A 12,943-nucleotide genomic window follows, 5' to 3' on the forward strand; every position below is an offset into this window, starting at 1 on the left:
ATTAGAGGGGTAACGTTGCCAATTAGGAATTGGTGTAGATGATCTTTTAGGGTACAATCTGTTTGGGCACATTGTTTTAGCATGTGCTCTGTAACAAAGTAAGCACATGTGAAGGAGTCTGCAAGCATTGTAACTACAACCTACGGCATTGAAGTTGTCACGGACTTGAGCCTCTCCAAGAAAAACGATTGGCCTGCCTAGTTTATCTCTCAATTCTCTTTGGGCCATGTTGGGCTGATACTCGGGGTTGGCATTGCTAGTGGAGGGAATTGCTACGTTACTGGGACAAAAGTTAACAGTATGAGCTACTGAGGAACATATTGCGCAAGAAGGTGTTTTGATACCCTCAAAATGTCTACAAAATAATTCAGTGTCTAACTGGCCCTAGTTGGTAGGTGTATTATATTGGGCAGGTAACACAGCCGACCTGGATGCGAAGGACTTGTGGTAGTCATAAAAGGCGTAGCCTCTGTATTTATATGCCAAGTCTTTTATTTTATGTAAATATAAATCAAGTTCCTCTCTACAGAGGGGAAAAGCAGAACAAATAACGTCCCTGTAAAGGCCGAAAGACAGGACAAATTCAGGGATATTTAACTTTCTGTTCAGTCTTGGGTCTCTTGATTTCATAACTACTGACAAGTAGAGATGTCGCGAACATAAAATTTTCCATTCACGAATGGCGAACGCGAACTTCCGCAAATGTTCGCGAACGGGCGAACCGGGCGAACCGCCGTAGACTTCAATAGGCAGGCGAATTTTAAAACCCACAGGGACTCTTTCTGGCCACAATAGTGATGGAAAAGTTGTTTCAAGGGGACTAACACCTGGACTGTGGCATGCCGGACGGGGATCCATGGCAAAACTCCCATGGAAAATTACCTAGTTGATGCAGAGTCTGGTTTTAATCCATAAAGGGCATAAATCACATAACATTCCTAAATTGTTTGGAATAACGTGCTTTAAAACATCAGGTATGATATTTTATCGATCAGGTAGTGTAAGGGTTACGCCCGCTTCACAGTGACAGACCAAACTCCCCGTTTAACGCACTGCAAAGAACCGCAAACAGTCCATTTGCACAACCGCAAACTCCCCATTTGCACAAGGTTGGATACCAAGCTAGCAATGTCCCGTTCCTTGTCCTCACTGATGTAATTGAAGGTCTCTTCCTCCACCCAGCCACATACAACACCAAGGGTCCCCGAAAGGTTCAGGGTACGTGGCCTCTGAACACTGGGCATTATTCTAGGGCCAAAGGGAATCACAGCACCACGACCACGACGGCCCCTGCGGGGTGGCCTGCCTCTGCCTGTCATTTTTCTTTCGATTAGTGGTACTATGCGTGCAAGCTACTGTGACAACAGATATGAGTGGCACTGTGCACTGGCAGAAGTTGGCAGAGTAGACACTGTAGGCCTGACACACACACTTGCAGACAACTAACTGCTATTCAATCTATTACAGTCAAAATTGTATTTATTTTTTTAAATGTACACTACTGTTACACCAGATATGAGTTGCACTGGTGTGACACTGTGCCCTGGCAGGCCCTGAAACGCACACGTGTGAAGGAAACTGACTGCTATTATTTCACAGTCAAATTTTTAGTTTTTTTTTTAATGTACACTACTGTTACACCAGATATGAGTTGCACTGGTGTGACACTGTGCCCTGGCAGGCCCTGAACCGCACATGTGTGAAGGAAACTGACTGCTATTATATTACAGTCAAAAAAGTTTTTTGTTTTTTTTTAAATGCAAGCTATTGTGACACCAGATATGAGTGGTGGCACTGGGCAAGTGGGCACAGTATACGCTGTGAGCCTGACACACACGCTGGCAGGCAGACAACTGCAATTAGATTACACACAAAAAAAAAAAAAGCAGACTGATGTTCTAGCCCTAAAAAGGGCTTTTTGGGGTGCTGTCCTTACAGCAGAGATCAGATGAGTCCTTCAGGACTGTAGTAGACACTGAATACACTAGCCTAGCTATCGATTTCCCTATTAAATCAGCAGCAGCTACACTACCCCTCCGCTCACTAAGAATGCAGCTTCCGGGGGGCGGGGCCTAGCTGTCATGGAGGAAAGACGCACTTCGTGTGAGATCCCTCAATATCTCACTTTAAGCAGCTATCAACAAGCGAATTTCACCCCAGAAGGGGATGACCCAGCAATGTTGCTCCTACCTGACCGACCCGACATGCTTAATAGCGGTCAGCATCTCGACAGAGTCTTACTTACCTCTGCGTGGCAAGTGTTGCCTGGTTCTCACCGGGCGGGAGAGGAGGCCGATCTACCGATCCTGGGATGCCCAGGAGCAGCTACTTCCCGGCAGGAGCTCCGTTACCACCCCCCCCTCGGACCAGTGGGGGTTATCCCGGTCCACCCCTGAGAGGCTGTCTGGAGCTAATGGATGCACAGCCGCCCCGGCTGACATACTCATCTGCGACTCTCCCAATATGGCGGCAGCTGCGTGTCCTCCTGGTACCAGCAAAGCATGGCAGGATATTGAGTCTAAGCTGGACAGACTCTTTAATCAATTTTGGAAGCAAATAACAAGCAGGAAGCCCCAACAAGCTCCACCACAGCCCCAACAAGCTCCACCACAGCTAAGCGAAGCAGTCCCCATTAAAATCCACCAACGCAAAAGTCGTTGAAGACGGGACCGGAGGCACAAACAGAAATGCAGAGCCTGCCCCACATCAAGCACTCGCCTCCACCTTAAGCCACCACAGTCCCGCACCGGACGTGAAGCACCACCAGGACAGATCCGACCACCCGACAAAACAAGCTTCCACCACCTCAAGCCGCAAACCTAGCACTCAGCCAGAGACTTGCCTTTGTTGTTCCAGGTATCAGGGACTCCCAGGGTCTGCACCTGGTGCCCAGAAGGGATCGGATGAGCACAAGCAGTAAACAGCAGCCTGCCAAGCATGTCCCACTATAGCCGATCCTCCACACCATGCCTTTGATCACATGAACTGCTCTCTGCACATTAACTAAAATGCTCCAATCCTTTTATCAATTTTGTAGCTCTTCTCTGCACTTTCTAGTGCCATGATATCCTTCTTTTGAACTGGTGCCCAACATCGCACAGCATATTCAAGGTGTAGCAAGTAGCAAGCGTTTAAACATGTCATTATTTCACCTCCTAAAGAGCTTATTGTCGTAGTTCCTTACATGCCTTTACCTTAACCGTTCATGTATTATGTTATTCACTAGTCTCATCTCATGGGGCAACTCACACTTGATTTATAACTAGTGGTGGAGCTGCTTATATAAATACACAGTTGATAACGTGCAAGCTACACCCTAAACATGACAGCCATCTTTCACAACAATGTACTGCTATATACTCATACCCTCAGTGCAACTAGCCATGATATACGCACGTTCAGCCTAGCATGCTCAAATATAACACACTTCTGTCTAAAAAAAAAAGAATGCAGCTTCCGAATGAATCTAAAATGGATGCTGTCCAGGAGGTGGGAGGGTCTGGTAGGGAGGGTCTGCTGCTGATTGGCTGGAATGTGTCTGCTGACTGTGAGGTACAGGGTCAAAGTTTACTCAATGATGACGAATAGGGGCGGACCGAACATCACATATGTTCGTCATCCTTGGCGAATGCGAACAAGCTATGTTCACCAGCGAACTATTCGGGACATCTCTACTGACAAGTCATCGAACGTGTATGATCTGTTTTCAATTACGTCTTGAGTAGAGAAGCCAGATTAATGTCTTTCCGCTCTATTATGTCTCATTTAATGTTTTGTGGCATTAGATGAATTGGGTTTATTATGTGAGTACTTTTAGCGGGTAGAGGGTTAGCGTTACCTCCTGGGTTAGGCTCTGGCTGGGCTATAGGTACTGGAGTCTCCGGAATGGTTGGTCTGCTATTTGATTCCAAATTATCCAACCTATTATTTATTGTGGCTATGGAAGACACTAGGGAGGCCATCATGTTGTGCAGTTCTGACAGGCTATTTTGAATATTATATTCAGAACTAGGGCCGGGTCTTTCATTGTCCTCATTTGCATTTAATAGTCGAAAAAGTTCGGCTTTCCTGGCTGTGGCCGGGAAGGGAATATTTTTCTTTTAAGTTCAGCAATAATTTTAGGTATTGTCCAGGATCTATAGCTGGATGCTGGGCTGGCCAGTGCGGTTTGCCTTGTCTGCGAGCCTGGTCTGGTCGGGGTGCTGGTTACCGATAGGTCATCTCCTTGTATGGAAGCGTTAGACATGCTATGGGTGTGAGGCAGATAACTTAGTTAATATGATATTTGTGTGGATATGAAGTAACCCAGTTTACTATTTAAGTGCCCTAAGGCAAAATTATATTATTCTCACTATCTTAGGTGACGGGTGACGAGTGAGGCACTAACTATGACTTGATGCAAGGCGATAACTATGCCTTGGGCCGACTGGGCTTGTACCTCTGACTGTAGGGATGAGTGTTGGCCTTGCAGGACCATTTAACTAAAGGCAAAGAGGACTATGGAATTATACCTAATTGGCGAGGATTTGTTAACCTTACGTTCCTACCTAACTGGGTTTCTTTTTGGGGGAGGGGGGGTTTCTCTCACACATACCTGCTGTTGGCCTGTAGGACGTAGTTGATAAGAATGACCCTTACTTGTTCCTAAAACATGTCATGATGATTGAGTTATAACCTAAACCCCCAGAAATCTGAAAAATGAAAATGAGAAACCTAGGAATGAAACTAGATACTAACCGTATATAATTGAAATAGAGTTGGGGAAGCTTGGACTTGTCCTGGGAGGGCGGTCACTTGAACTAATGTTTGGAGTGATTGTTTTAATTTACAGTCCTGGTTATACCAGAAAGGACTATATTGGAAAAATACTGGTAGGTAGGTATAAATTTAGAGGCCTACCTCTTAAATAATGCAGAGTTGTATTTTATAAAGATGGAACCGCTGCAACCAATGTCAGTAGTTGTAATATCTTTATTAAAAATAGGAGGGGAAAAAAAAAACGTCATGCTAGCTTAAACAATAAAAAAATAGGTGCGCAAAATAGATATATAGGATAGCTAAATTGTACAATACAATGTGCCAAGCATGCAAAAGTGCCATGCAAATTTGAGCATAAATGCAAATATATATATATATATATATATATATATTGGAAAATCACCACATATATGTTAACTGTGCAGGCTAATATACACAAATATAGAGAAAATATATATACTTGCACAGGTCTGCTCAGGTTGTCCAATCTAAAACATAAGAAGACACAGACCTAGTGCAATATTGTTAAGGTGAATAGAAATTGAAATGAAAAAAAAAAAAAATGGGAGAGCCGATGACAAGCCAGTAACAAGAAGAGGAGAGAACCATCACTTTGTTTTATCCCCAACATAGTTCTGGACTTATTGGACTCTTACCCTTCTTACCAGCGGCAGGAGCATATTTTTTATTTTAATTGTAAACATTTTTCTTTGAATGTCTGAATAAATGGAATACTGCTTTTACACCTTACCGGTCATCAAGTGAGTGCTTTCAGCTGTCCATCTATCGGATCCTACGATCACAAAGGGGTGATCCTCCTGAAGTCTGATAGTTTGGAGTGGTACTTCAACCACTCCACAATTGTGAGTGTGGAATTGTTTTCATTTCAATTTCTATTCACCTTAACAATATTGCACTAGGTTTGTGTCTTCTTATGTTTTAGATTGGACAACCTGAGCAGACCTGTGCAAGTATATATTTTCTCTATATTTGTGTATATTAGCCTGCACAGTTAACATATATGTGGTGATTTGCCAATATATATATATATTTGCATTTATGCACAAATTTGCATGACACTTTTGCATACTTGGCACATTGTATTGTACAATTTAGCTATCCTATATATCTATTTTGCGCACCTATTTTTTATTGTTTATCTTTTACTTGGTGAATTATATCAGATTCCCCTGTAGGTTGCTGCATTTGTTTGTTCAATTATTATTTTCTCCATACTTTTGCGCCACTCTGTTCTATTTACATTTTATAATTGCTAGCTTAACTGGCATAGACTGTGCACTGTGAATGTGTACATGGTGTGTTCAATAAAAACATGGCAACATTTCATTTTTTGTGTGTTATTAGTTTAAGCAGACTGTGATTGTCTAATGTTGTGACTTAGATGATGATCAGATCACATTTTATGACCAATTTGTGCAGAAATCCATATCATTCCAAAGAGTTCACATACTTTTTCTTGCAACTGTATCTATATATAAATATATATATATATATATATATATATATATATATATATATATATATATACATGCATACACACACCCATATATAAATTTAATACATAACAGGTAAAAAAATATATTTAGCTATGACAGGTGCATTCTGTGCTGAAGTATATTGCCATATATCTCTTAAAAGGTTTTTAATTGAATGAAGATTTGACTGTGCCCCTAAGGTTATTCCATAATTGTGGTGCTCTGTAGGAAAATGAGGATCGAGCCACTTTATTTTTGTATTGTGGTATGCCAAATATCGTGCTAGTACTGGGTCGGAAGTTATAGGAGGTGGGAACAGCTGGGGAGAGCATTTAACTCCGAGAGGGTTGGAGCTTCCTATAAAGCCACTTCAGGACTATAGTGTCAGCAGGGCCGGCCCGTCCATACAACGGACTGGAGCCATGGCTCCAGGCGGCACTTTTACAGGGACGGCATTTTGCCACTCGGACCCTGCCTGCTCTTAGATATGAACTCCCTGGTGGTCCGGTTGGCTGCTGGTGGACTCCCTGGTTGTCCAGTGTGTTGTTAGAGGAGTCGCATTCTCCCCACACTGACTCCCCACACTGACTAAAAAAACAATTACTATATATATATATATATATATATATATATATATATATATATAAAAGTCCAGACTCCTTGATAAAGACCCTGAAGGGTTGAAATGTTTATGTAGATTTGTGTTTGATGCTTTGAATACACTATTTAAAATCCAAGTGAGTTCTCCTGTCTCAACCTTCATATACATACATACATATATATATATATATATCACACTAACCCCCTATAACTCTGTTACACTAACCCCCTTAACCCTGCCACACTAACCACCTCTAACCCTGTCACACTAACTTCCTCTAATCCTTCACACTAAACACCCTACCCTGTCACTCTAACCATCACACTAACCCTCTATAACCCGGTCACACTAACCAATTCTAACCCTTCCCCCTAACGCTGTCACACTAACCCCCCTAATGCTGTCACGCTAACCCTGTCACCCTTACCATCACACTAACCCCCCTTACCCTGTCACACTAACCACCCTAACCCTGTCACACTAACCCCCCTTCCTATGTCACACTAACGCCTTCTAATCCTGTTACACTAACCCCCCTAACGCTGTCACACTAACCCCCCTAACGCTGTCACACTAACCCCCCTAATGCTGTCACACTAACCCTGTCACCCTTACCATCACACTAACCCCCCTTACCATGTCACACTAACCACCCTAACCCTGTCACTCTAACCATCACACTACCCCCTATAGCCCTGTCACACTAACTACCTCTAACCCTTCACACTAACTACCTCTAACCCTGTCACACTAACCCCCTCTAATCCTGTCACACTAACCCCCTAACGCTGGCACACTAACCCCCCTAACGCTGTCACACTAACCTTGTCACCCTTACCATCACACTAACCCCCCTTACCCTGTCACACTAACATGCCACACTAACCCTGTTACCCAAACCCTGTCACTCTAACCTGTCACACTAACCCTGTTACACCAACACCCTCCCACAGTCACTTACCACCTCTCACGCTGTCACACTTACCCATTATGTCCCTGTCAGATAACATCGGAGAGGCAGAGCATTGACAGGGCAGGAGAGCATTTCATTCTTGCTCCATGCAGCACAATGTCTCTGGCCAGCCCTGAGTGTGAGGAATACATGTTATTGTTCCTGACATGTTCGCAAAAATGGTGATAGGAGCCACAGCCACCCAGTGTTCCGGAGTAGGACCAGCAATCCCACAATGACAAAGCAGCACAAGAAATTCTCCAGGCACTCAAGATGTTAAAGCCGCAGGCAGTATTAATAGAACAAAGGGAGCAGCAATGTTTCGAACTGCTAAGAGGTCTTTGTCAGCTTGCTTTATCACCGTATAATAGGCAAATACACAAATAAACAAACATAGAGATCAGAAAGAAAATCTAATTAGCATAGTGATTTAAACTAGCTTTGTAAGATAATGTTATTTAGATTAATATGAAAATTAATTTCATTTGATTACGCATTCAATATAAAATCAAACTGAATTGGCAATCAAATCAAATTGAATTGGCAAAATCAAGTTGTATCTGGTGCCTTTGAACCTGCAGTTGTTTTTCTGCAGACAATGTCCTGCTCTATGACATAGCTGCTCTAGGTCAAGCTGTCCTATGACACGCAGCTGCATCCTCACCCGCACAAAGCTTCTACTGTTGTCACTGTGATTGAGACTCTAGCCAGAGGTTAAAGCTTCCAGCCACCCAGACGAATAACTAGAACACTACGTTGTGAACCGTTCCAAGGTGTTAATAGATGTTAACAAGCTTCCGGGTGGTCTGTGGTTTCTGCGGTTGTTTGGTAGTCGAATGGGACAATGTTAGAATACGAGGGGAATGAAATCTACCAAACAGAATAGGAAAAAGGCACAAACAATGTCTTTTATGAGCCTTTTTGCATGGCCCATAGTCCTGAGGTAAGAGGCTGTCCAGCAGGCCCCTCCAAGAACACGTGACGAGGCTCAGTTCGTAACAATGAATATTTAAAATTTCACTTAAGATGTATTTCTATTGCCATTTCCCTATTTTATTGAACAAGTAGGTAATTTACATTTCAAATGATATAGAAAAACAGAATTCAACAGCACTGTTTACCATTCCTATAACCATGTTTGCGATTTTTAATTGCCATGGGAGATATGTAAAATAAATTATTTCTCTGTCAATCAATTTGCCATTACATTTGTAGCAAGATGGAAAAGCAAAGAAATTCCCCTCTGAATAATATAAATTCTCAAATTTACTGCCACATTACATGTGAGGCCAAGAAACTGTAAAACTTGCCATATTCTCTATAGCCTTTAATGAAACGCAAAAAATGAAAATAAGTACTGATAGCATTCACATTATCACATTTCAAACACATTGCAGTGACCTGCTGATTTGCAACAGTTTCTCACACCAATATATGGGTTAGTATCTTAGGCAACCAATAGCCAATTATGTACTGCATATTTTTTGCATATTTCACAGAATCGTATAGGTTCCAACAGTTCTGAATTATCAGTTTGCATATTCACCCAAAACAATTAAAAAGCTAATTAAGAGCCCCTTAAAGACACACTCTAGACTCCTAAAATACTTCAGTTTGCTTAACGCTTTTTTTTTATTATTTAAGTGAAGATTGTGTCCCCTTCTCTTCCATTTTACAAAGCGCAGATTTCAATAGAAACTGGCATATTTCTGTTTTTAGTATTCTTTTTACATTCTTTTTACACCCCCCACCCCCCACCACCCCTCTTCCCAGTTGTCAATCAGGATGTTAAGCTCAGTGGAGCTAAAATCATGAGTCAGGCAATATCATTGAAAGGACTTCTCACTTACCTGCTTTTGGAAGAAGGTGACATTAGACAGTCACAGAAACCCTGTGTTGGTTTTGAAGGGGAGGACCAGAAAAGGCAAGAGATCTGCAGCTTTTGTAAACTGTTTTCCGATATATCCCCAATGAAAAACTGCATAATTAAACGCATTCATGTTTACATTGGTAGTATATCTACTAAACAGTGACTTATATTTATAGTAAAGTCAGATCTGCTTCATCTGATCAAGTGTGCTTTTGATGAGAGAGAGCCTCTTTTTCTGTCTATGACAATGACTTTTGCAACTTGCCTTTATTTATGGTTAACAGCTTTTCTTCCTGGCACTGTTTCTCAAAATCTGGGCATCTCCATTTTGTGCCCATTATTGCTACAGTTTGCCCTACTGTGGAATTCTTTTGACTGATGGGTTGTGGGTAAATTACTATAGCAACCAAAATGGAACTGTGCTTAAGCTCCACTCATTGACAAAAAATGTCAAATATCTCCTCACCATGAAAAAAAAATAGTCCCTACTTTCCTTTATGTATAACTAAAAAACAAAAGTTGAATTATGTAATTGTGCTACTACACATAATGTTTCACATATTTAGTGAAAATGGAATGATAATATTATATGACTTTGGAAAGTCTTTCAATTGACAAAGAAAATCATTCTATTTTTCTTTCTGTGTACTCAAAGGTTTCCTGCAAATGAATAATCTTAGGAAGTTTTGATCTCATGAAAGCTAGGAGGCTATTGTCCAATCTCTACTAACATCTTTTTGTCTTTTTTTCATAGGTCTATTTTCTCTGCCTTTCAACTTCAGCTCCCCAGGACAAGGGAACAAGAGTATACTCTCAAAAGACAACTTGACCTTTTCTTTCTACTATCAACACTCAATGTCCATCGCAGCCACATTTATACTGGCGTACACATTTATCTTTCTCATGTGCATGATTGGCAATATGTCAGTGTGCTTTATTGTGTTGAAGAACAGGCAGATGCGTACTGTGACCAACATGTTTATTCTGAACCTGGCAATTAGTGATCTCTTGGTTGGCATATTCTGCATGCCAACAACCTTGGTGGACAATCTCATTACAGGTAAGACATTTGTGAATTTCCCAATAAACAAATAATTTAACCAGATTTTCTTTTTTTTATTTCTTTATTTCTGGTGAGTCTAGTACATTAACAAATCATGTAAGCATAAAGTCATATACAATCATGGAAATGGAACATAAACGTATACATAGGTGTATGGACAAGGCAGGTGCTTGACATGAACGTGCAGCTTGTTCCGTAGGCTTAGGCTGAAAAAAACCTTTAACATACACCCTGTCATGTAAAGTGTTAACATGGCACATAGGTTAAAATACAGCGTGATTCTGTATTACTGTTTCCTGTAATGCCACCAGTTCCCCTAGTACCAATGTATGGTGTCTACTCGTCACCTTACTCCTGGGTACGACTAGTGGTTATTCTTGGACCATCACTGGGTTGTGGACTCATCGGGTGCTGCCTTATCTGTGAGGACACTGGGTTTTGCAATACCACCCAGTGCTTAGCTGGGGTAGAGGGTAGTAGGCATAATAGAGGAGAAACAGGAGGTAAAGAGAAGGTAAAGAAAAATAAAGAGGAGTAAAGAAAAGTAAAGAAAAGTAATACAGAGCGGATGCATTCCAAATGTTGAGTATATCCCCGAGGGGTGTGAAGGTTGAGTAACTGGGTGGGAGGGGGCCATGGCATGCGGTACTGCCGATACCCCCTTGGTAGTTCATGGTGAGTTTGTACTAGTAGCAACTGACTAATGTTCATGGCCCCTTGGTCGCGGGACTGTGACTAATATCTGTGGCCCTTTGGACATAGGACTGCGAAGACTCTGGCTCTTAGTGTTGTAAGCTAGTGTGGTTTTCCAACCATGTCTCCCATGCGGCCCAAACCTTTAGCCACTTGTTGGATCTATCTGAGCTCATGTGGGCCATTTTTTCATAATGCCCATTGGTGGTTACCTGTCTAACCACTTTGTCTATTGTGGCGGTGCTTGTGGATTTCCACTTTCTAGCCAACAGTAAGTTAGCGGCGATCAATATGTGAAATGCTATAGCCCCTTGTCTATTGTTCATGTGTACTGGGAACACAAACAGTAGAAAAATCTCTGCGCTCATATTGGGATTGCTTGAACATCTGAAACTTGAAACTTGCTGTGCGTAATAATTTGGAACAGTGCATTGTAAGTTTTTTATATTTAAAAAAATATACTGTTATCATTAGGAGGTTTGTTCAATAAAATTTGAATTGTACCCTTTATAGTTGATAACATGAGAATTATGCTGACTGTTATTTACATAAACTATTTAGGTAAAGAGAAAAATATAATTTGCATAATAATTTGGAACAGGGTGTATTAGAGTCCAAAAAATATATATAGCATGAGTATCCCTAACCCTGTTTGCGAAAACAACACAGGGCTGGTGGTACCGATGACAAATAATATACTTTTATATTAAATATAAAAGATGTGTAGTAAGTCCACATAGGGCAGAGCAAATCAGTATAAGGTTTTTAGCTCCTGGATACTCACGCTGTAGCTTGTAGTGTGTTTCCCTTATGGTTTTAAGGTTTGGTGCTATTTACCTTTTCCTGTCTTATTCCCTCTTTTTATTCTGAATATTCATTTTTGAATATCAAGATATTTATATTCTATAACTATTTACAAGTGACTGTCACAGGGAAGTTTAATGTCTCGGTATCTTCCCATCCGGTATGAGCGGGTTGAGCTCTGTCGATGTTGTAGGCGTAGCCGTCCGTTGATGTCCCATGTCCGTAGGAGCACTAGCCACTCCCTCTGCTGCCCGGTCCCCTTTTCCTTTTCCTTTGTGGTGGGACATCGTTCCCCGTGGGAGCACTCACGTTGTGCGGGTGAGTATCGAGTTGGGCACCGTTATTTTTGTCCGCCTGCCTCGCAGCTGCGGTTTCACACGGACATCATGGTCGGTATTCAGCCCTGCCCCATTTAACCTGATTTTCTAAGTCAGAACGTAGTTAAATCTGAAAGAAAATGTAATGTTAAACAGACTTAAGCAGGTTTTGACTTAAAGTAATTGCAACTGGGTGTAGGTTCCATTGCTAAATTTCATGTGTCAAGCCACTAATTAAGATCACTATTAAAATGAAAAAAAGTAATATAAATATATTACCATACCATTGGTCTCTAAAGATTGTTGTGGGTAAATGTTCATTCCAGGTTTACGCCTAGATTCATGCAAGCAAGGCTCAAATAAAACCACCCCCCTTAAATTTTCAACAC

General features: G+C 41.5%; 1 protein-coding gene across 1 annotated transcript in view; it reads left to right on the plus strand.

The window, feature by feature from the left end:
* The window catches only part of NPFFR1 (neuropeptide FF receptor 1), a 268,435-nt gene that overhangs the window by 60,942 nt on the left and 194,550 nt on the right, over positions 1–12,943 (plus strand). The window contains exon 2 of the mRNA XM_063433738.1: positions 10,432–10,737. Coding sequence (XP_063289808.1) covers positions 10,432–10,737 — 306 coding nt within the window. The remainder of the gene's footprint in view (positions 1–10,431; positions 10,738–12,943) is intronic.

The sequence above is a fragment of the Pelobates fuscus genome, chromosome 10, assembly GCF_036172605.1.
Source record: "Pelobates fuscus isolate aPelFus1 chromosome 10, aPelFus1.pri, whole genome shotgun sequence".
NCBI lineage: Eukaryota > Metazoa > Chordata > Amphibia > Anura > Pelobatidae > Pelobates > Pelobates fuscus.